At 39.7% G+C, this 23932-nt stretch overlaps 2 protein-coding genes across 6 annotated transcripts in view; one reads left to right on the top strand and one right to left on the bottom strand.

Annotated features, from left to right (window-relative positions):
• The window catches only part of C14H7orf50 (chromosome 14 C7orf50 homolog), a 119706-nt gene that overhangs the window by 33787 nt on the left and 61987 nt on the right, over positions 1–23932 (top strand). The window contains exon 1 of one of the 2 annotated variants that reach the window (XM_050980012.1): positions 14211–14314. The exons of the other annotated variant lie outside the window; for it this stretch is intronic. Within the exon in view, the coding sequence (XP_050835969.1) occupies positions 14303–14314 (12 nt within the window). The 5' untranslated portion in view covers positions 14211–14302. Of the gene's footprint in view, positions 1–14210; positions 14315–23932 lie in introns of those variants that run through there. 2 annotated transcript variants of the gene reach the window in all.
• GPR146 (G protein-coupled receptor 146) overlaps positions 6632–23932 on the bottom strand; it is a 48759-nt gene continuing 31458 nt past the window's right edge. Inside the window, exons 1-2 of one of the 4 annotated variants that reach the window (XM_018915895.3) lie at positions 23658–23890; positions 6632–11311 (exon numbers count right to left, since the gene is read on the bottom strand). In XM_018915895.3, the coding sequence (XP_018771440.1) occupies positions 10263–11267 (1005 nt within the window). In that variant the 5' untranslated portion in view covers positions 11268–11311; positions 23658–23890 and the 3' untranslated portion in view covers positions 6632–10262. Of the gene's footprint in view, positions 11312–13988; positions 14137–17185; positions 17915–23657; positions 23891–23932 lie in introns of those variants that run through there. The other 3 variants (XM_050980010.1, XM_009091832.4, XM_009091833.4) reach the window with 3 other exon arrangements.

Below are 23932 nucleotides of genomic sequence, written 5' to 3'. Positions count from 1 at the left end.
CAGCAAACTACGTAGGCATAGTGAAAAGATTGTTTTTGAAATTGCAGAAAAATTTCAGGAAGGTTTTGCTCATCAATTTAACTTTTTAGCTTCCAGAATGGATCACTTGTGCACTCAGGCAATGCTGACCAGTTGCAACATGGTTTTGTTGCTGTACTTTCCGCTGAAGTGCTTTGAATAAGCCCATTATTGATAACCCTGGGCTCTGCTGGGGGCAGGATAGAGGGGGAACTAAAATTATTTATTGGCTGAGGGCCAGGAGCAAACTGCTGGGGGTTTGTATCTTTTTGAATTTGCCTTGGGTGGGTATACACAAGGATATCTGGCTGTGCCCTTGGGGTTTATTAGTAAAAGAGAGGCAAATCAATGCCTGCACAAATGCGAGGAATATTCAAACCACTCTTGACAAAGGTTTCAGTGACTCTGAGTTAATGAGCAGTAGGTGAGCAAGGAGTAACCCCCGTGCAGAGAGATAAGCCCTGACACAGCAGAGCTGAGGCCACATTTCCTGTTACTCAGTAACCTCAGCTCTGACAATGCATGAACTGGATAAGCAGAGCTTCAAGGGAACTTATCCACTAATGACAAAATTGTATAAATGGAACCGGAAAAGGGAAAAGAGAGAAGCTCTTTCTTAGACCTCCCATCTTGAAAAAGTAATCAGAGAGCAAGCTCCCATCTCGAAAATGCATTCACCTTTACAGGCATTAGTTTATACTTTGTCTGAAACCTGTATTGAACATTCAGTGGTATTTAGGGAGCAAGAAGATATTTCCTACTTGGAATCAGGTGCACATAGCACAACACAATTTCAGAATTGTACACAGCTTGAGAGACTCACACATCAGAAAGCATCACATTTTACAGGTGGAGAAACTTGGCTACTGAGGAATTTCCAAGGTGATGGAATAAGTTAAAAGCCACAGGAGAGATAGAAGTTAAAAAATAAAAGTTTCCCAACTATATTCTTTATTCTGTTTAGACTTTGCTGATTCCCATCTCGATAGCTGCAATTCTGCCTCATCTACAGAAACAAAAGAATTTTTGAGGTATGTTAAGAGCTCCCAGGTGAAGTTTCAGCAGCAGCTTGCTGTGCTGTTATTGTCACAGTTAATGTGTTAGTAAAAGAAAAGCAAAATATTGCTGTTGTGTGACCAGCTGCATCTTTCCTTAGAAAAAACAATAAACCAGTTTGTTTAATGTGCTTAAATGGTCACAGGGTACAAGTCATATGAGAATAATGGCAAGCAGACTAGTGCTCAGTTGTGTAAAGGTTTCACAAAGCTCCAGAAAATGGTTAAGTGATTGTGTTTGGGATGATACATAATGTCATAATTAATTTTATTAGTGATTTATGGATTCATGATTTTTTGGTGAAATTTCTTAGCATGTATTAATCTACTTGCTGTCAGTGGAAAAAGTTGATGTGTGATAATGATGTTCTGGATAGGATGGAGGCAGGAAAGGTGAAGTTACAGGAGTGAAATATTTGTGGCAATATTTAGGGATTGGCTGATAGCGTGTACAGCCACTGACTACCTACAGTGTGCTGTGGTGGGCAAAACTTGGGTTTATTTTTGAACACAACTGTTCATATGGCAAAATAAATATCTCCAGTACTGAGTGACAGATGTTGCTATAAAGAAAGCAGATGTGAATCACTTTTTTTTTTTCCTAACACCAATAATTTCTCTTAATTAACCCATATTACTGATGTGTTAACAGAGCACACGTCCCTGACAGTAGGCTTAATTTGAAGTGAAGGCTCTTTCTCTCATACCCATGTGTGCCAGATGAGAAACTTCTCCATCCTGTCTAACAAACACAGTTCAATGCTTCTGGCTTGTGAGATGCTGCAGCCATGGAGATTTCAGTCTTTTTATTCTCTGGCTTCAGGCAGATCCATCCAGTGAAGTATTGTGGAGATGGTGATCCTGTCTTGCTCATCTTCCTTCTGAACAATCCTGATCAGCTGTTCAGCAAAGAGCTGCAACGCTCAGTTGAGCATTAGAGCTCGTGTTTGCTTGGTGCTGCATCAGACAGCCCCAGGGTGATCACAGATTCATCCTGGAGAGCAGAGGCTGCAGCAGCCTGCAGTTAGTCCAAGGACTGGACTGGATTCTCTGGGGTACTGATTATTGTTTGGGAGCTAATCCTGCATGAGGAGCCCAAAGTTTATTGTCAGACCACACTGTTGTCTTCTTCTCTTGGTTAATGTATCTTTTCTTGCCTTTTGGATGTAATGGTATTAGGAAAACCATCCCTTTGTAGAAAGATAGGATTGTTTTGGAATATTAAATGACTGTTATTGCCTATACCCCAGTGTATTGTGATGAAAAGCAGTTGCTTTGTTACTGGAATTTTGAATCAGGCAATACACTGCAATTTTGTTTCAAAGATGTTTTTCATCAACTGTCATGTATTTCCACCTTAATTTTTCCTCTATTGTTGTCATGTAAGAAAAAAATGTCTTGAGTGTGGGATATAAGCCGCTGTGTTAGTCAAAGATTGCTTTGACTCTGTTTGTCTGAGCTTAAATGTTGGAAGCTTTTCTTTGTGGCATTTTAAGACATTAAAATCACTTACATTAATGCAATACCTCAAAACTCCCCTTATTTTGGAGAGGAATATCTGTTCTAAGGCTTTTGCCTCACTGATGCACAGTTACCAGTCACACTGTAAAACTGTTCTTGTGAAAGGCCTTGCTGTTAGTTTTATATATGTTTAGGCTTACTTGACAGCAAGCAAATTTGTGTCCTTGATTAAAACATTGGACATGAAAAAGGACACCCCTCCTCCAAAAAACCCAAACCTACCAAACCCCTAAACATGAGGGAAGTTGTCCAGAGAACCAAGAATTGCTAGTTGGAGGGAAGTTAAAGGAATTTTGTTTATGGGTTCATTTTAGAACAAAAAAAGCCTCCCATGGCTTTGTTATATTATATTCCCTGCATGTTGGTTTAGGAAGGGATTTTCTAAGTATGGTTTTTAAAATGGAGTTCAGATGCTTATGCTTATTTATAAGGTACAGGGAGCTATGTGAATTTGTAAAATTTGATGGTCTTACTCTCTGTGCTTGGATGGGGTTAAGAAGCCCAAGCTGCTGATGTTTATCCATAAGCACTGGTTATTAATGATTATCTGCACCTCAGAAGCTAGTTGTAAATAAACATTTCTTCCTTTTTTCCTAGAACAGCCATGCTTAGTATGATTGCTGCCTTCACATCTCAGGGTTCCTTGCCTGTGGTTCACTATTAGTGGTTTTATTATTGGCTTATTTGAGCATTGTTTGTAATGTAAGTAGTTTTATAAACAGTGTTTTATTATTATTGCTATACAGTAATGTTTCTATCAGTCTCAAATTCCTCAATACAGGTAAATCATCTTTGCAACTTAGCTACAAGAGCTCAAAAATTGCCTGTATTTCAAAATAATATTCTACTAAAGGGTGGGAAAAAGCTTTTTCTAATAGCAAGTTTCAATAAGAGAGCTGGTCTCTGCATAGCACTGCAGGTGCTGAAATGGTTATTTAATAGCACATAGGCTGGACCTGAAAAATATCAGACTTCCCTGTTAATTAATTTAGAAATCTATTTCATTGTGAACTAGTGAAACCATACTTAATTAGAAAGAATTACAGTGCTCTGGAGCTGAATGGGAATGGCACTTCCTTTGGTCTTTGAGCATCTTGTCAACCACAATGACTAGTAACAGATGTTTCATGAAGCAATACAAGGAACACGTGCTTTTTAAGAAATGTTACTTCTTTGCAAATAGTCAGACCTAGTAACATGGTTAAATATCCTTCTGTCAGGTTCAAAACCAAAATCAACCATTGTTGAGATTTGTTTCTTGCAACAGAATTATCTCTTACCTGCCTCTCACACCAGCAGCTGGTGTCCAAGTTGAGGTTAATTTTGTTTCCTCTAAATACTTGTAGCAATATCCTCACTCCTGCAGGCAGGACCAGCTGTACAAAGCTGTGTTTAACCAGAAACTGGGACTGGGATTTTTTTTTTTCCCCCTAAAGATTAATTTAAATCTGACTAATTTTACTGATCTTACTGCTTTTGGGAACTACTGCAGGAACATTCTGCCAGTGACCACCAGATGGAGTTTCTAAAACAGCTTTGATAAACCAATTCCAGAATTCATTTCAAAATGACTTTTAAAGGTTTTGGAGATAAGAAATAGTGCAGAAATCCTAGCGATTTCATGATCAATTTTAGCTTAAATTTGCAAATGTGGAGGGAGGGCTAAAATTAGCCTTTTCATTTCAGTTTGTACTCAGTAATTGTACTGGGTTTGCATGGCAAGGTTTGGATAGCAGCAGCAGGGAGGGGCTACTGGGGTGGCCTCTGGGAGAAGCTGCCAGAAACTTCTCCATGTCCAACAGATCCCATTCCAGCAGACCCCAAGGTGGACCTGCCACTGGCCAAGCTGAGCCCATCAGTGCTAGTGGCAGCACCTCTGGGATAATGAATGTATTTAAGAAAAGCAGAAAAAGCGTGCAAGTACTTTTTAAACTGGATAAAAAGGATTCGCTTCTGGTTATAAATCTTGCTTTAAAGAACTTTTGATAGAAAGAGTTTTTAGAGTATGTTTTTATACTTAATTTGTAAATACTCTGATGTGAATCCTGTGTTTTAAAATCTTTTACTGCCATGATTTGTAATAATATGGAAAATCTGCTTGCTGCAGAATGTGAATGTTTTTGACAATTCTTGCCGATGTAATTTTAAAAATCTTTAGAAGGAAGGAATATAAGGAAATCTCATGGAATTTCAAGGTGAGGGAAGGATTTGGTGGGAAGAAAGTGGGATGACAAAGGAGATAATAGATCCTCTGCTCTCCTGATGGAAAAAGAATGTAGTCAGCATATGTCAAAGTGTTTTGATATATAATGGAAAACTTAAGGAATTCAACAGAGGAAACATTTCACACTTCAGATTTGTTGCCATGGCAGTCTGTACCACTAGATTGCTTTCACTTGGAAAAAGTATTGCACAAGTTACTCAAGAAATACACAAGTTTTTGCTTATTAAGAGACTACAGAAATTAATTTAGGAGCAGATGTTCAGGATTCATCAGTGCGTTGAGCACTTCACAGCTGCAGAAACTTAGGCAAGAATCAATTCCTCTGAGTCCTCAGCAAACAGTGGAACCGAGAGTGGCACTTGGGCAGGTTCTGCTTTTCTTGGGTCTCACCAGTCCTGTGCTGCTGCAGTGAAGCTCACGAGGTCTCCAGCCCAGACACTGGGCTGCTTTCATTTTTATTAAGCAGTGATAAACGGGGCATTACTGATGCACATACCCACAGCACAAAAACAATTTAATTGAATCTTAAACAAGGAAAAAAAAGGTACAGAGGTAATTAAACTTCCTTCTGAGGTTTGTGGTAACAGTGTTGTATTTTCTTCACAACCTTGGGAAAATATTCTCCTATTATATAGTAGTTGAGTATTTTTTGTGAGTGCTCCAAAATTTGGTTGACTTGTGTGATGTCTCTGTATTGACAGATAATGGCAGATTCAGGTGCCATGTCAGCCTGGTTTGTACTGGTGTAAATATCTTGACTTTGTTGTACCTGATCAGCCCTTTTTATTTGCATTTATGTAGTTTTTCATTCTTCAAAAACCTGTGAGCTTGTGAACTCGCTGCTTAGTAACTAACTGTTCTCACTGGAGATCCTTCAGTCTGTGTTGTATATGAGGGGTTTTACCAATCCAGCTGAGAAACAGCCTTTTTGTTGGTTGTGTCTAAAAGCTCTGTGGAATGAAGGATCAGAAATCACTGCTCTGTACTTCTTTAGAGATGCTGGCTCTCCTAAAGAGAACACCCTTGGAAGCACTGTCTGGAATTAAGGGCATCCTGTCAGACACTAGGCTTTGATTAAATGTTGGAATATTGCAACTTCCACTCTGACAGTTGCCCTTTTCATTTATATCTGACTGAGACTTAAAACTTAGAAGTGCCTTGGACTGAGGGTTTTTTAAGAGTTTACCAATAATAATTTTAAATAGAGCTTGCTGTTACTACTGTCTTCCTACACTTCACAAAACACCAAAAGGGAACAAGTGAATAATTTTGAAAGCATGGCCAAGAAAAAATTTTCATATATGTAGGGTAAATGAACTGATCCATGGGGAGTTATCTTTTGGCTATGTGCAGTGGTTATTGCCATGAATGTGTTTCAAGGTATCTTGGATTCTTAAAACTGTGTTTTCTTTGGGATGCCAGAGGTGTGGGTTATTTTACTATGTTGTTCTGAGAACCAAGAGAATTTCTGCAGGAAGCTGATTGTGGCAGCACAAAGGAAAGGAAGTTGTCAGGATGTGGCCAATGTTTGCATTGATCTCCAGGTGCACTGTTACTCTGCCTCATTAACTGCAGGATTCTTTATTCTGGAAAAAGTCAAGTGGGGTATGTGCCTTTCAGCTTTCATTCCCAGCCAACTTCATGCTGATGAAAAATGAGATTTTAATAATGTCAAATTAAGGCCTGGAAATTTGACATCCAAGTCGTGCAATTTGTTATGTTTTGATTCTGTGAAGCCACATAGGTTTAGCTTTGTCTACAACAGGTTTTTATCAAGAAAGCAAATAAAAAATCACACATTTTATTGACCATGAACACTTGAACACTTTTTATTGAGAATGTATTATGAGTCAATACTTCCTTTATGGAGCTTTCCATAAAGTCCTTTTCTATAGTATTTGGACATGATATTGGAGTCCACATCTCTTTATTGTAACAGAACCAGGAATTTTATAGTGTCTGATCACCTTCTTTCATTGAATCTTCTTAGACCAACAAAATTTGATTCTGAAATGTAAACTTTTGAAACTAAGACCTCTACTAAGTTGGTCAACAAGGACCTGTCTTGAGCTAGCTGTGTTAAAAACTCAGACAGAAGCAGAGCATGACATTTTTTTAGTTCATTGATTTGACTTAATTAGCAGTTCAGCAAGAGGGCTGTAAGCCGTAAATCAATTCAAATATTAAGTTTAATTTTGTGAGAAAATAACACTGTTAATAATGGCACTTAACTAGTGCTTACTTTCTAGTACACATTATATACATACAGAAGAATACAGTACACCTTCCTGTTCAGAGGTTTACATTTAAATGACACACTTTTAGAAATAATTTAATAAACTCTTTGCAGATTCTTTTTACATCAGTAGGCTGATTTTTATCTTGCACATATACAGTATTTTTATTCATATCTATTTAAATGTGTAATAGATAAGCCCCTATTTACAGTCACCAGCAACCTTCAGGTATTTGAAATGGAAAGGCCTGTTCTCAAGAACTTTGTGTATTAAACGTTTGTCCATAAAAGTTCTTCCTTATTTATGATACCTTGTATTTCCTTAAGTATTTTACTGCACTTGCTCCTCTACTGTTCTTTATATAAACACTGCAAAGATCTCTCTTTTTGAGATGATGATTTTTAAGAGATAAAGGTAAGGGTGCTGCAGTTAAGTTCAGAATTCCCTCAGGAGAACAGCAGCAAGGCAGATCCACAGCACAGTTTCTTTGAGGCAACTAATAAATCAAATTAACTTTTCTAAGAGGTTGAGTGGATAGCAGTCTTGTTCATTAAATTATCCAAGTTTTTGTATCTATGATTGCCATCACATTTAGTGTTTATCAAGTATACAGACAAACATCCATAGCTCTGTTGCAGTAAAACAGATTAGGAAAAAATCAGATTGGATGCCCCACGGGTAAGTTCCATAAAAATCTGTCTTTATACATCTCTTAAATAGCAGCTTCCATTTTACTACATAAATTTGTAATGTTGAATCACTGAGTAAGATTTGGATCATCATAAAGGAGTCAGTGTGATGAAGTAAACATGAGCATTGAACGGTACCAGGTGTGCAAGACAAGCAGGGATGGGAGAGAAATGAGAGTTAAATTGTGCAGAGAAGTGAAAAATAATAAAGAGAAATGACACAAGAGCTATGATCTGAAACTGAGAATTTAACACTGAGAGAAAGGAACAGAAATATAGGCAACAGTTCTTTTAGAGACAGAAAATAAGATGTCTTAAGAGAAGGAGGAAATGGAAGTAAGGAAGCAACATGGAAGTTGAAATTGCACTTAAAGTTGCCTGCTCAGCTGCACTGTTCTGGCAGTGTCCCAGTTCTGAAAGCCTCTATTCACACCAGATAAGCCAGTTCCTCCCTGCTGGAACTCCTCCTGCATAATGGCACAGAATTTCTTTAACAGATTTTACGTGAGAGATTTCATGTGGTGCATTAAGAAACCTAATTTTCCTCAGATGGGAAGAAGGAGTCTGTTTGCTTGACAGCTGTAAGGAAAGATTTTTTTCTTAAGCACTTCTGTGTGAAAGTGAGCTTGAGTGCTCAAGATGTGCAGATATTCATAGAAAATCTCTCAAGGTGGACAAAACCAAGAAAGCAGCCAGTATCATGTGTGTCAGCAGAGAGGCACTAAAGAATGAGTTGCACACAGCAATAAGGAACAGCTTAAGTCCTTAACATGGTTTTCATCAACAGGCTAAAACTGAAAACACCACAGAAATAGATTATTTACTCTGTAGGCTTTAAGGGTTTAAAATATTCAATAAAACATGAAAAGCTCTTAAAAAAAAAGGTTAATGGAAAATCTTCCACCAGGATGTTGATAACTTAGAGATGGTTGTATATAAAGAAGATAAGCAAAGATGACTAAGGGAAGAAATTGCTTGATGGGAAAAAATCTGAAAGATCTGTTCCTCAGAAAGTTCTTTTCACATAGAACTTCAGTATGTGTCTCTGCTGACAGACTGGGACCAGTTATCAGACCAGATTGTGCTCTAAGCAATGGGAAGGTTCAGTTCTGATCTTGCTCCATGTTTTTTTCTATACCAGAAGCTTGAAAAGTCACATTTTTTTAAATGATGTCATGTGGAATTTGAGTTGTGCTGTGACAGATTAAGCAATAAAATGATGCTGTAGCATGAGTCAAGTGACAAAAATGTCTTGGGGCCCCACACCAGTGGGAGAACATCAGCTCCACTTGCACCCCCCTCCTGTCCCCTCCTGTCAATAATGCAACAGTAGCACAAGAACAGGTAGTTTTTGGGTCAGTGCTTTGTAGCTTGTTGTAACTGTGTATGTGCATCCTGCACCATGTCTGTGTTTCTCATGTATTTCATATAATCAGTGAAATTCTTTACTGTGTATCCAAGAATACCAATGGAAGGCTTTTTTGAGAGGTCAGCAAAGAGCTGATGCTGACTGGGATTCCTGTATTGAGGAATTTTATATTGTTTCCAAACCTCCAGTGATGACCTAGATTAAAGAGAGTTTAATTTATTTGTTGCAAACATATCCCTTGGAAATACAAAATGTTAATCATAAACATATTTATTTTTTAAGATAATTACTCTTGTTACATGAACATATGTGGACCATAACACTTAGCCAGACAATCCTTGCTAGTTAAATTCTGATTTAACTTTGTAAACCACTGTGTCCTTCATTTTAGTATGTGGAACAAACATCTCTGAGTTCCGTCAGAATTAGTTAATAAATATTTCTGAATTCCTGAAATGTTTTAGGATACAAACAAAGCACTGGAAAACTAAAACACATTTTTGTTATTTGTTGTAGCTAAAAGAAAAATCACTTCACCGTAAATGTTAAAACAGGTTAGTTTGTGTGAGAAAATAATTTCTGAAAAAAGTAAATTAGGCTTCTTTTAGAGGGGGAATCAGTGATGGAGAAAGAAATTAAATAATTTAATTTATAATTAACATTTACTATTTGGACATGTATAATTGGGTAATATGATCTTCAGTAAAGATCAACTATAGAATCTTCATTGAAAAATGCTATTTACTTCATCAAGGATAGCACTATCACTTCTTTGTACAGAAAACAAGGTAATACCTTTTTCTATACAAGATACAAGGTGCTGTGTCTTCAGTCAAGACTTCAATAAACTGCTTAGTGATTTCTTCAGAGAGGAAGATCAGAGCCATGAAAACAGAGTTTATCCTCTGTCAGCAGTTCAGTGCACTGAAGGTATCTGATGTCACAGGTAATGCAGCACACAGAGCCTCACACCACTTCAGCAAACAACTACTGGAAAATTAAGACTCTTGCATTCAACTGCAATGGAAGCTCCTTCCAGCCTCTTGGTTGGGACTCTCACATGTCTCTGAGTGCCAGCACAGCAGCGTCACAGTCCCAGCACTGAGCAGCCAGTGCTGCCATCGCAGAGCACCAGGGGTTGTGTCACACCTATGTCATGACCTGCTGTACCACTGTGCGCTCGTGAGAACACCCCTGGTTCCCACAGTGTATCTTTTTAAGCAAACGTCGTAATTTGTTGGGAAAGTTTTTGTTTATGTATCTGTAGAGCAGAGGCATGACAAAGCTGCTGGAAAAAGCCAGGAATTTTGACAGAATCGTGGCAAAGTGTAATATTTGAATGGAATTTACATCTGGAATTCTTCCTCGTAGGTTAGTAAACGTGCTTACCAAGAGAATAACGTAATAGGGTGTCCAGAGGGTGAACTGTGTGCAGACTGTGGCAATCAGCAGCCTGTGCACTGAGGGATCCAAGCGCCCAGTGTCCTGATCCAGTGGCGTGGCCTCCTTGCGGATCCGCAGGATCAGCGTCAGCGCGTAGAGAACGGCGATGGCGGGAACGACGTACCCGATGAACACCATGATGGCATCTGCTGCCTCCTGGTTCTGCATCTTGGAACACTCGATTATTTTGGTGGACACGTGGTTGCAGACATAGAACAGGAGAGATGAAAAGCTTGTGAGCATGGCCCCGCCCCAGATGAACCCACAGACGTGTTTGGTGTTGTACACACTGGACATGTAAGTCCTGGGCAGGGCTCGCTCGATGTAGTAGTCCAGACTGAGCAGTGTGGTAGAGTACATGGTAACTAATGATGAGACGTTGAATAAAATAAGGAAGGTAATATAAACTTCATTGTTGGAATTCCAGATGGCCCATTTTGTATTGGCAAGACCCAGCAGGTACATTGGTGCCAGAGTGTTGATGATGAGGCCGGCAATGGCGATGTTGACAAAGTAAACATCTGGCATAGTCATAGTAGCTTTGTTGTAGAGGTTAACTAGGACCAGCAGGCCATTGTAACAAAGGCCAATTGGGAAACATATAATGAGGTAGAGAAGGGAAAAGATGGAAAGCACAAGGTCGAAGTCATGGCAGAGATGCTGGTCCTCACTGTTCTCAGTACTGTTGATTAAGGCTTCACAGCTCCACATAGTGATTTTAGCTTTTGTGTCGTCTTTGCTGGTTACCAGCTTTTCTGTAGAGAGAGAAATAATGAAAGTGTTGTTAAAATATTACATTGGAAATGAAATGCAAAGTACTGTGAAGAAAACATTTTGAACTTCAAGATTCTACATGTGACATAACTGAAGAACAGACATAACTGTTAGTCTAGAAGAAAGTAAACTGTTATTGAATTTCATTAGACTAATACATGTTATGCAGTTTTGATTTAAATGAAACTAGAGGGAAATTAGTTGATACAGGACACTCAACAGAAGTAAATTTTTAACTAGCATTAAGTACTGATGTATATATGAATACTAATGCATTTTTTGAAAATTGTCAAACAGTACTCTTGATGTAGTTAAAAGTACATAGGGGTAACTACTGAAGAGTGGAAGGATATAAACTGAATCACAAATCTTCAGTGTATGATGGGAAATAGAGATCTCCTAACATCTTAAATAAGCCTTACCTTAAAAAAAAGTTCCTTAGGAGGCACACCAAGGCAGTATGGTGGATGTGTATTGGATCACTGATAAAATTGACAGAGACTAGAGGATACTGGGAAATGAGGTGTAAGGGGGGGTGCTTTTGTTGTGGTTTTTTTGTGTTGGTTTTTTTTTGGTTTTTTTTTTTTTAAATAGGTCAGTTTGTATTCAGACTTCCAACCTAATAACCATTTTGTTTCAAAAAAACAATGGACCTCTGTAGTCCAGGGAACCTAATATCAGGGCAGCCTGACTTTCCAAAAGGCAAGAATCAGCTATCATTTCCTCTCAAAATAGCTCGAATTCTTTAAAAAGTATGCTACTATCAGCAGTTGTGGCCCAGCCATCTTTGCTTTATCGTCAGTAGAGACAGCATTTTAACTGAAACCAAGTGAACTTCAAAGCAGCCGTCTAAAGTCGCTTTCCAAAATGCAGGAACGAGGAATAATCTCTGAACTACAACTCAAAACAGGCACAGCCTTAAAATCGTGGTTGTTATTGATGGCAGCCCATTTCAGGGGCAGTGCAGAGCTGGTGCAGCAGGTGATTCCCCATGTCACGTACTCTGCCTGTCACATACTCTTGTGGTTTTGTGTGCTCCTCTGTCAGCACCCATAGCAAAGTGTAAGTACACGTACCTGGATTCTTTCCAGAGGGAGAGCAAGATTTAATCAATCCACAATAAACATTGTGCAATGAAAATAAATGCTACTAGACAACATGCTATACTCCACGAACCAGATGGCTAAATTATACTGTGTGGGGTCTGTGAGCACATGGGTACGTGACTGCATCTCCCCGGTGCTAATCCTCTGACTCTTCAGCCATTGTACTAAAACTTGTCCCAAAATTGTGTCAACTTCCATGTGTTATTTCCCACTGTAGTTGTTTTGTGTGCATTTTTCTTCCAAATAACATAAGCTGAGCCAAAAAATCAGGCTAAAAATACAGTAATTTTAGCTGGACAAGCAAATTTTTATTCCACTGTCCTATGTTGGATTTCCTCAGAGAAGTGGCTTCTGTGGCAGCACCAGAAATTCTATTGTTTTCAAAGGTTGTTTTCACCTTTGTGGGAAAACTTGACTTTTTTGGGTTCATTTTCTCACATCAGTTCTTTCAGCTATACTGTTGTGTTGAGTGGACCATATCATGTCTTTATGTTGTCTTTCTATCCTCATTCTATTTCTGAGCACCGATAACAACCCTGTTTGTTTTCAGGAAGCATCTGTTGGTTTAAGATTTTAAGAAAGAAAAAGAAAAGCTGTTTTTTTCGCAGTTGAAGGGAACCAAAACTACATCTCATTGAACTGTTATGACTCGATTCAAGCCAAGCAGCAGACTGGAACTAGATATTGCAAATATATGCATTCTGGTGAGTGCAAAGGTGACTAAGCACAGGCATGGGTACAATCATGTAATTCCATTATGTAGGTTTATCCTTAAGCATGTAGCTTTGATTACTCCAGACTGAATTACATCAGCTACTGAATAACTTGCCTGTATATTGTCTCAGAAGATCAACAGTCTTTGCTACCAGGCTTTGTATTTTACAGAGCAGGGGGATGTCTGGTTTCACAAATGGTTTTAGTCATTACCCTTATTCTTTCTTTACGTCCTCCAAGTGTGGTTAAACACAACAATTCTGTTTTAATGACAGAAATGGCAGGCAATTCATTCTGTTAAACAGTAATCTTAGGAAAATGACAATATTTACCTCTGAAATTAGCAAAAATAAACCCCAAAACTAAAATACTTATTCGGAAAATCTTCTTGATGACTTTTAAGTTCCCAGGTGAGGTATTTCTGCGGCTGAAGCCCAAATCCCCGGTGCTGAATGCTGATTCCCAGCGAAGGCACTGAACCTGTTGGCTGTGCAGTGCAGCGCAGGCCCCGCTCACATTCCCGTGCCTTTTGTCATTCCCAGGGCGGCTCTGCCGTGCCGGGGCCGCTCCGAGGAGTGCCCGTGCAGGAGCGCGGGGAGGCTGCGGAGCGCCGCTCGCTCGGTCCGCGCTCACCGCCAGCCCTGCAGCCCCAGGTCGCCTCTGTTGCATAAGTGCAGGCTGCAGCAGCCTCTTGTTTACAGTGCCCCGGCTCCGGCGGCCCCAGCGCTGCCCGGATCCTCCGTTCTCACCCCGGATCGCGCTGGATCCCCGCTCGCCCGCCCGCCGGGGCAGCGGCACCGCGCGTCCCTCCCGCCCGCCGCGCTCCGCAGCCTCTCACCTTTAATTCCCGTGTGCCGCTGCCCCCAGCCGCCCTCCCGAGGCACCCAGGCGGCCGCCAGGCCCCGGCGTGGCTCTGGCGGGGATCATGGTGCTGGCCCGGAGAGCGCCCGGCACCGCGCGGGGAGCCGCTGCTAGCGCTGCACTTGTTTTGCCTCTCTAAGTTACTCACAAGTTTCTGCTTGGCTTGGCAGGCGCCTGGCCCCTCCCTTCCCCTGTTTACAGCCAGTTTCAAGAAGTGAGAGGTTGTGCTCGGAGCTGTTGGATCCAGCTCGCTTTGTAGTCCCTGGGTTTCGGATTTACTGCTTCAAATCCATGGGCGTGCAGGTTTGTTATGGTTTTGTCATCGGTGCTGGGGTTCTGCAGGGCTGCTGCAGAGCCCGTGCCATTCCCTGCAAGTGCAGTCAACAGCCTTCACTCAAGAGCGTGGGTTTTATTTTTAACTCAGGGTGAGAATATGTAGCTTTGAGGTTTCATTTTTATAGGCCATATATCCTGAACAATCAGTATTTAAAAATTCCTGTACTGCAAAGTGCACAGGTGTTCATGGTGCTGGAAAACATAAGCCAGCTTTTATAACCAGGTAGGAAGAAAAGTTTCTGAGCGTTTAATTTGAATTTGGAGATTGTTTTGGTGTTGTGAAAAGGTGTTAAAACATAACCCTCATTTTGTGATGGGTTATGAGTTCCATTCTGCTTCCTTTTTAAAAAAGTTGATTAATCTCCAGGATATTTGCTTTCACTTACAGTTAATGGATGTGAATGCTTATATTTAACACAACTTTAAAATGGATCACTTGAAAGAGCTTTTGAACTGCAGATTGATAATTTATCCCATAATGAATTTTTTCCTGTGGTTGTTCTGTTGTTTATATGGAAACTCCTCAGACTAATGAAAAGGGACTACCTTTGAAGTATGTTTCCAACTGATATCACCAACCAAAACAGAGAGCTGCCTTTTTCAAAGTAATTTGTCTTATATTTAGAAATTCTGAAGCTTTATTCCATAGCAAATGAACACCAATGTAGCATCCCTTATTGGAAAAATAAGCAGGTGTATATGAAATAAATACCGGAAAAACACTAAACCTGAGATTAGCTCAGTTGTTTAGAGCATGGTGCTAACACCAACATTGTGGGTTTGATCTCCATAAGGGCCATTTATTTGGACTAGATCTTTGTGGGTCCCTTCCAACTCTGAGTGTTCTGTGAAGTCTAAAAATGGTCATCCCGCTTGTCTAGAGTTATTCTATCTGACCACAGTTTGTATTTAAATGAGCATTACAAATATTGTAAAACCACTGCAGCTCCCAAAAGCAGAAATTTCCCCCATTCCTGTTTGATAGATAGTCCACAGAGAGAATTGTGTGTGTGCTGTGGATAAATTCATGTTACAAACTGTGGCATCACATTTTTTGGTGCTTCAGAACTTTAATCATCCTAAGTTCACCAGGGAAACAGCAAAGTAGGAAAGGTATTCATGTAGAAGCACTTTTAGAGTGCTCATACTTGGCCAAAAGCCAATTTCCTTACACTCCATTAAAGCTGAAGGTGGTTTTATTTAGATAACAATATCCATGAAGTACTTAAGAAAAAACTTCTTGCAACACAGCACAAGAAGCTGACAGCACTTGGTGGCAAAGATTATTTTAGGGAAGAGCCATAAAATGAACTTTAAATAATGAGAAAAAAATGAAGTTCTGCTCAGTTGTATTACAGAGTCCATAGCTACAGTCAGGCTTTTTCAGACATTTCCATTCATAATGCAGCACTAAGTTGCAGAGCAGGTTGGGTAAGAGTTTGAAGCGTGACCATTCTACGCTTGGATTCTTTTATTTGACTTAAAAAACCAACCCTTCATCCAGCTGCAGCACTGTCTCTTTTCCCTGCAGATTTTTTTTGTTTATGCAACACATGGTTTCTCTCCTTGCTCTATTATCATCTATGTGTGACATAGCGCGTACCTGGTTTTTCTGACCTCTCAGTGTGTTTTCACAAGCTGTGGTATCATTATAAACTAATAGCTAGTAAAGTACATAGCTAATAAAGCTGTTGCCAACAAGTAAATCTCTGAACATGCCAAACAATTGTGCCTTTGTCACGTCCTCTTGAGTTCCCACAGGATCTCAAATCCTACAGACTGAAACCTGGTGCTGTCTAGGGGAAGGCTGGGCCCGACACAGAGCTTTGCTGGGCAGCACAGATTTGCTTCAGATCTAGACTGAGCAAACTAAAAATCATGGCCAGAAGTGCTGTATGTATATATAAACCACAACTTAGTAGATTGTCAGCTCCTCATCAGGGTTTGAAAGGTGCTTTTTGAAAGGGACATGCTGAATATTACTTATGGATTAATTCTTAAAACTTGAAATAATGAATGACAATTTTTTTTGGGAAATTAGAAACCTACAATTAGTTGTACATCAAGGAGAGCACACAGAATTCTCAAGTGCTGGAGAATGAAGTGTCACATTGCTGTTCCCTCTCAGTCTGGGTAACATGACATTTCTTTAGGCTTACTAGCTTATATACATGCCATAGGGATTAGCAAATGACTTCTAGGCTGGTTATACAGAAAAGTAAAACTAAATAGCTCAGGTTAGATGTGAGAGGGAAAAATGCCACAGTGCAAGCAAGTAGGAATATACTTTTCTCATGCAGTTGCTGAGTTGCTGCTGTTTATAATGTAATGATACAGCTCAGATAAAATGCTTTTAACATGAGTAGAGAAGAAAATCCTGCTTGATACTGGGGGCTGGGCTGAAAAACAGGCCCCTTCCAACCCTGTCATTTATGTCTTTGTGGTGCAACCATTGACCAGTTTGGCAGGAGAGGTTTGTAATTGATACTGGTTCCATTTGTAATGTGGTTAATTCAGTGAAAGAAGGCATGATCAAACAACAGGGATAATTGATACAAAATAGCATTGGATGTAATAAGCCTGTGTTGGATATTTTAAAAGGTATAAATCAAAAAGCAAGAGTAGGTCAGTTGAAAGAGAGGGAACAGGGGGTTTGCTACTCATGGCTAGTCAGCTCATGGAAGAGTAGTCACCCAACATTCTGGTCTGGCTGATTTCACATTTCATTAGGCACAAGTTTTGGTTTTCTAAGCCTTTTGCCTTTGCTATATAACTTGCTTTAATAGCAGCATAGCAATAATTAATAATTAAAATAAACCCAAGATTTTTTTCACTTACATAACCCAACTCTTGCCTCCTCCTTCTTGATTCTGCACAATTTGAGTGCTGTGAACCCATTTCCAGCTCCAGGTAATTGCCTTCTCTTGGACCGATGTTTTTTCCTTTAACATTTCTTCTCTCCATGCATGAATTCTTATGTACATTTCCTGATTTCTTAAAATACCCCTTGAGTTTCCTTTCTGCTTGGCCAATGTTTTCCTCTTTATCTCTCCCTGATGACACCCTTACAATTAACACTGCACCTCCCATCATTATTTGCTCATGTGACACACACAGTATCCCATCCAAATGATGACAGGGCTTCCAAGCATGACACACTTTCACTTCTACTTTGTGACTTTTCTGTGGGATAGCTCAGGCTGTTCTTTGGTATTTTAAATCAGCAATAAAGGATTACATTCTCAAGAACTGTAAGGGTGCATTTCTGTTGCACGTGGCACGAGTAGAGAGGTAGCTGTGTTCCTGAAATTGATTTTTGCATTTTGCATTGGTCCCCCTTTGATGTTGCTCACTCTGCTTTTCCAGAAATTCTGAATATATGTTGTCTTCAGAGTTCCTTCCTGTGGGTGGGTGACCTTTGTTATTGTTCCACAGATGTTGGCAACCCCTGTCTCATTTGTTTATCCTCTCATTCTGTAAGCACCATCTTCGTGGTAAATCATTTGCATAGCAGCTACCTGGTGATTCAGATCCCACTTGTGCCATGATAATCTGCTTACTGCCCTGGCCTCCTGGCAACTTGCTAAACAGATGCTTTTTCCCTCCTGTTTTGACCTTTTGTTGTTGTTATTTATCATTGTTATTATTAAATGTATAATAATATGTAAAATTATTAATGTAACATAATTATTAACAATAATTATATTACTGCACATTTGGTTTCTGTTTAGATTGTTCAGCTCTTTGGGAATCTGAGCTCATATAAGGCCATTTCAAAAGTAAGTCTGCAAATTGCTGTCACGGGTCACTAAGCATCAAGAAATGAATTCAGATGGGCTTTTTGTTTGGAAAAAGGAATAAAACTGGATTTTAGGGTATAACAACATTTTTTAGGATGTGCATATTCTAAAATAGGTTAGAACTGCAGAACTTCTATTTTTAGAGTTCATAGAAGGTTGCTCAGAACATTGTGTGTATCCATCAGAAATGAATAATTGTATTTGCTTTAGTTTCTCTTTCTCCCTCTCAATTTCTAAGCAGCTTAAAGCTTATGAGAACAGATAATTTACTCCAATAAAGGAAGATAAAAAAGATCAGCTACTCTGGAAACCATAATCAAAACTGCTAAATGGTGTGTTTAAGAGCCCTTTAGATCTGTTGAAGAGTGGCAGTGTCGTGGTGCTCTGGAAGGTTGTAAAAACCACCTACCATGGGGTAGAAGTTCTGTGGAGAGGAGATAGCCCAGCACTGCAGCCCCTAAAGATTTATGTGGAAAGAGTCCCTTGTTCAGATACAGATGCTATCTGCCAGGCACATCTGCCACTCCAGATAAATCCTGCCTTTTTGTGCTGTTCATTTCTTTGCAGTGCAGCCTCTGTGGCAGCTGGGTTGCAGTGGCTGTGCCCTCCTGTCCTGCTGGGGATCAGCTGCACTGGGGGCTCTGCATGGGTTAACTCCATAAACTCAGCCTTGTTTTGTTAAGTTCTCCCTGTCCCAGCATGGATGAGTGGCACTGATGGTGCTGCTCCACCCCTTCCTGACTTAGCTTTATCACTGAATTCTGTAACAGCTTCTATATGGAAAACATGACATATTGGTTTTTTTTGAATGTTTCTGTGCAGCAAGAAAGAATTCACTATGGAGTGAACAGTGCAGCTTTTAGTACTTAAAGACTTCATCACTGCAAAAAGTGAAATACCTTACTGTTTTTCAGTTCTAAAGGTGAGGATTCCATCAGGCAGAAGGAATTTACACAGTGATTACCTGTATTCATCTATCTACAGGCCTCAGCTGCCAGGGACCCTGACATGAGATACAATTTGGAGATGCTCTAATACCTACTAGATAATGCTTTTAAAAAAGATTAAGTTATATGCAAAACAAAACCTGAGTAATTTTCCTAGTATTCCTATTCACTTCCAGGAACTTTTGGCATATTAAATAACAGGAATAATTAGAATGGATGCAGTATTAGAAAATCAGCTTACGTAAGGTGCTTCCAGTTCTGGACTTTATAAAGTTGACCAGTTGGAATACAAGAAGTGACAGGTTTTAAGCATCAGCAGAGTAGATGGCGCCATTCAGAGTGCTGAACAGCAGTTAGCCCTGCTGCAGTTCTGCTCCATGTTTTCAGGGCACTTGGAAGCTGATTTTGATGTAGCTATCCCACTTTAAAACTAAGTAGCAGCAACCTTAAATAGCATTCAGTATCAAGATGACTGAAAGTTATGTATATGTATTAATTCTTTTAACTGCTTCAATGGAAACAAACTTCTAAAAAAATTTAACCTTTGTGAGAGTTTTCAGGCAGCTTGTAACTGGTGAGCCACAGAAACTAAAAGAATTAATTTAAAAAGAGAGATATTTTCAGTTTCTGGGAGAGCACACAAGCAAATAATTTCCTTCAGTTTAAAACTGAATGTAAGTTGCAGATTCTTTTCCTATGAAGTACTACAACTCAGTGGATTTAACAAGGGGTACAGACACCTTCAGAAGGCATCTTTACTGTTGTGATGTTGATGTTCAGATTAGCTGGGATTTAGCAGACACTTAATCCCACTGTTTTTAATCAAACTATTTCATTCATTTATTCTGACTTCAGGAACTTAATAGACTCAGTGGGTGATTTCTTTAATAAATTTTTCATAACTTGCAATCAATCTTTGATGTTTAAATATAAGGAGTTTTGCCTCCAGTACCTACAGCCACTTAAACTGTAGAGCAACAGGTCAGTTAAGACTGGTTTGGGGGAAAAATTCATGAAACTTACTTGTTCCTGTTTTTTATGTAAAGACATCATATCATCGAAACTTCTGCTGAGTCCTTTTTAATATTTGAGATAATCTAAAAGTTTTATGATAAAATTCTTTGTTTAGGTAATGTCTTTAATAAGTGCAAACAGGTCATTTGAACCTTACAAGATAAAGATAGCAGGTGCCTGGATCTCTGCATTCCCAGCATTTTAGAATTGCCCAGGTTCCAGGTAAGGAATGTTTGTACTTCTGGTTCATGTAAATCAGCATCATTCCAGTAAAGAAGGCAGATTCTCGCCAATCAAAATTAATTCAAATTATGGCAATTCTGGGCTTTGCTGACTGAATTTATTCCAGGAAGAGAGTGTCAAAGGTGCACGGACTGTGCTGGAATTACTGTGTAAATGAGTTGGCCCGGTGAGCTGGCAGGGTGGAAACAGCAGCTCTTATCTTCCCCCGCTGTTTGTCAGCTTCACCCGTGCTCAGGGCTTGTGGCAGGGAACTCTGCTGAAATTTGGCAGTACAGAAACATTCCCCAGAGATCTTTTGGTGCCAGTTGCAGAGACTGGCAGGAGGCACAGATGGTACTTTTCCTGGAAACTATAACATAATGCTGTTTCCTATTAGAAACACTGGTGAAAGCTGACTCGGTGACTTAATCAACCAGACCATCACGTTGGCTGGGGAGGAAACTCTTGTGGAACAGACCCTGACCGCAGGGACTGGGTTTCCAGTAAAAGCAGAAACATTGACATAGTTCTTTATCAGATAGCATATAGAAGAATTATAAAACTAGTTTGAGTTTGAAGGGAAAAATCAGCCCTCAGAGTCGTGCTAAGGCTGAAATGACTTCAAAATTTGTCACATCCGCTGCAGATAAACATATCTTTCTGTTAATTGCTGGCAAGTCTGAGACATCTTGTTCCTGACACTCCTGTGGCTTTTAATTTTCACTGCTCGGTGAAGGAAATAGCATTTTCTAGCTGCCTTCTGGATGAACTTGCATAATTACTGATTACATCTTCTTCCATTTATAATGTGTGAATAAAACACTATAAATTTACATTCCAGGGGGTCTAGTATAATATTAATGCTGATCTAAGATTGGTTATTATTAGATGGCAAGATTTAGAATAAGAATTTTCATTTACCAGGGGCTTGAGGCATCTTTCTGACATGAGTTCTGGTTTGTCCCTCTATTGCTTGCCTTGTGCCACTCCCCTTTCCACTTTATCAGAGACAGGGAGCTTTTATCCCTTTAGTCATCAAAATGTTCTGCCAATAAACTCAATTTCTTCTAAGACTCCCCATTGCAGCTGTATGTATATATCAAACTTCAAAATAACCCTTAAGCACATTCTGTTCTGGAATGCTGACAAAGAGTTTGACAGGTTTAAGTATTTGATGATTTAATTTGAGTCCTTGGCCATCCTTCCACACCTGTGGGTGGGGATGCTTCCTTAGGTACTCTTAATGGGTATTGTTTTTCCAGGGCAGCATGAGGCTGGACAAATGTTTCCAAGGGAAAAAAAAAAAAAAAAAAAAACCCAACGTAATTTTGTGGGAAGAAATGTGTAAAGGTGTAAAGGAGTTTGAGACCTCTGTAAACCTGGACTCTTTAAACCTAGAGCCTCCCATTAGAAAAACATCTGTGAAGTCACACCTGGAGTCTGCTACCAGTAGCCACCTACTGCCAACACTGCATCCATTGCATGGTATTTTGGAAAGCCATGGTTAGGATTTGTACAAATTCCTGGAACTACAGCCACGTTAATGACATGGAAATAAGTACTAGTGCTTACTAACTCACATGCCATACAGCAATTAACTCTCTAAAAATTTGGACAGACTTTTTGTAGAGATTTCTTTACTGTCCTTTATAGGTAGCATGCTTGTTTTAGTAAGTCTTGCCTGTTTCAGGAAGCAAAACCAACTTCTGTAGCACCTTTGTTACTGCAGAAGCCCTGATACACTGGGTTTGCATGGCAAAGCTTTTGGGAAGGTGTTCAGTTTTATTTCTCATTACCCGACTCTAACTTGATGGTTAATGAATTAATTTTTCTGTAAGTTGAGTCTGTTTTGTTCAGGATGGTAATGGGTGAGTGATCTCTCCCTCTCCTTCTCTCAACCCACGAGCCTTGAGTTCTATTTTCTCTCTCTGTCCAGCCGTGCAGGGGAGTGAGAGAGTGGCTCTGCTGGGTACCTGGTGCTCAGCTGAGGTCAGCCCACCACAAAAATAAATGTATAATCTGCTTCCTCCTGTGCTAATGGGTGGAAGCCTGAGGAGTAATTAGTTTGTCAGAGAGCCAGTTTCTTACTAATGATTGATAAATGGTTGTTTTGACAGAGCCCACACAGGCACTGGGTGCTGAGAACAGTAAAGCACAGTTTGTAGGGAGGCCACTGGAGCCTGCTGGTCTGTCTTCACCTAAATGAGCTCCACTTGTTTTGGCTGTTGTGGAAAATATGCAGAATATTCTGATAACCTCTTATCTGATGCTCAGATCCATGCAGGAGTTCAGACTAATCAGTCTGATGTGCTAATCACAAACATTGATGTTTACATGAATCACTTTGACCAGACGTTTGATTAACTTTGTTGCATCACTTCAGAATCAGTCTGACTTGTGTAGAAATCCGTGGAATTCTGCTCAGACTTAAATGATGGAGCCAATCAAACCCATGCCAGATGTGATGCTGGCATGACAAATAGGGTGCTGCCTTTTATGCTGCTTTAGCATTTCTATCAGAACAAAGTTAAGTTCAGCTGACAGAACCCTAAGGGAAAGTAGGTGTTCTGCTACATACAGTAGAAAACAGATTTGCAAAAATCATAGTGATTAGTGTAATTAAAAATGCTTATGGAGGCTAAAAGGATAGCAGTCATTCTGCTTATTCAAAGCTTCTGCTGGAAGCAGTTAGGAAATTTTTGGTGCTTTGAAGTTTGCCTTTGGCTTACCTTCTCTTATAATATAAATGAAAATGCAACTTAATTGTGATTAATTAGTTAATTAGTTACTGCTGTGTCTATCTGCTTTGCAGTAATATTTCACAGTATGGTTTGCTGCATATTCATTACTATCCTATGAATAAAAGATTCATAAGGATCTCACTTTCACTTTTTTTTCCTCTCTTAAAGACTAATTGGATTAACTTTTGGTCAATTCCTCTGCTATACTTCTCTAATACTTCTAGATTTAATATACTGAAACATAAAGATCATGTATATTTAGAGCAATGAATAAAAAAAAAAATTAAAGCACATAGCTATTGCCTAAAGAAACAGTGAGAAATCTTAGCCTAATGTGCATGAAAATTGATATGCACAAGAAAAGCAACTATAACTTTGTTTTGGCCAACCAGATAAAAGTGGGAGTGTGACAAATTCAAACAGTGATGTTTCCCCTAAAGTACTGTTATCTAAACCCCAAACATTGTTTTCTAATGATGGCACTGTTCATTTCTCCTGATGCAAGGCTTAGATGCATTTATGTAAATTCTTTCTAGGCTCTTAAAAACCGAAAGCAATCTAAAAGGAGAACTGCTTAAAATCTCACCTGGGAGGCACTGCCTTGCTGTCCCCTGATGGCTGGCAGAAACATTTTGCCCATCAAGCCAGACCCTTCTGTGAGAGAGCTCAGCAGAGAGTGCAGTGTCTCATTTCTGGGGCAGAGTAAACCCTGGGAGCTGCTGTGGCCGCAGTGCCCTCGGCGTGGCACTGGACACTGGGCACATGTGACTGCCCTGCACATACATGCTCATAATCCCCTAAGCTGCAGCCACACGCTCTCATTGGAGCTCTGGCAAAACCAGGGCCTGATCCTGCCCTAGG

Source organism: Serinus canaria, chromosome 14 (genome assembly GCF_022539315.1).
Source record: "Serinus canaria isolate serCan28SL12 chromosome 14, serCan2020, whole genome shotgun sequence".
In the NCBI taxonomy this organism is placed as follows: domain Eukaryota; kingdom Metazoa; phylum Chordata; class Aves; order Passeriformes; family Fringillidae; genus Serinus; species Serinus canaria.
Note: the sequence above shows the minus strand (reverse complement) of the source record. Positions and strands in the feature narration are given on the sequence as shown.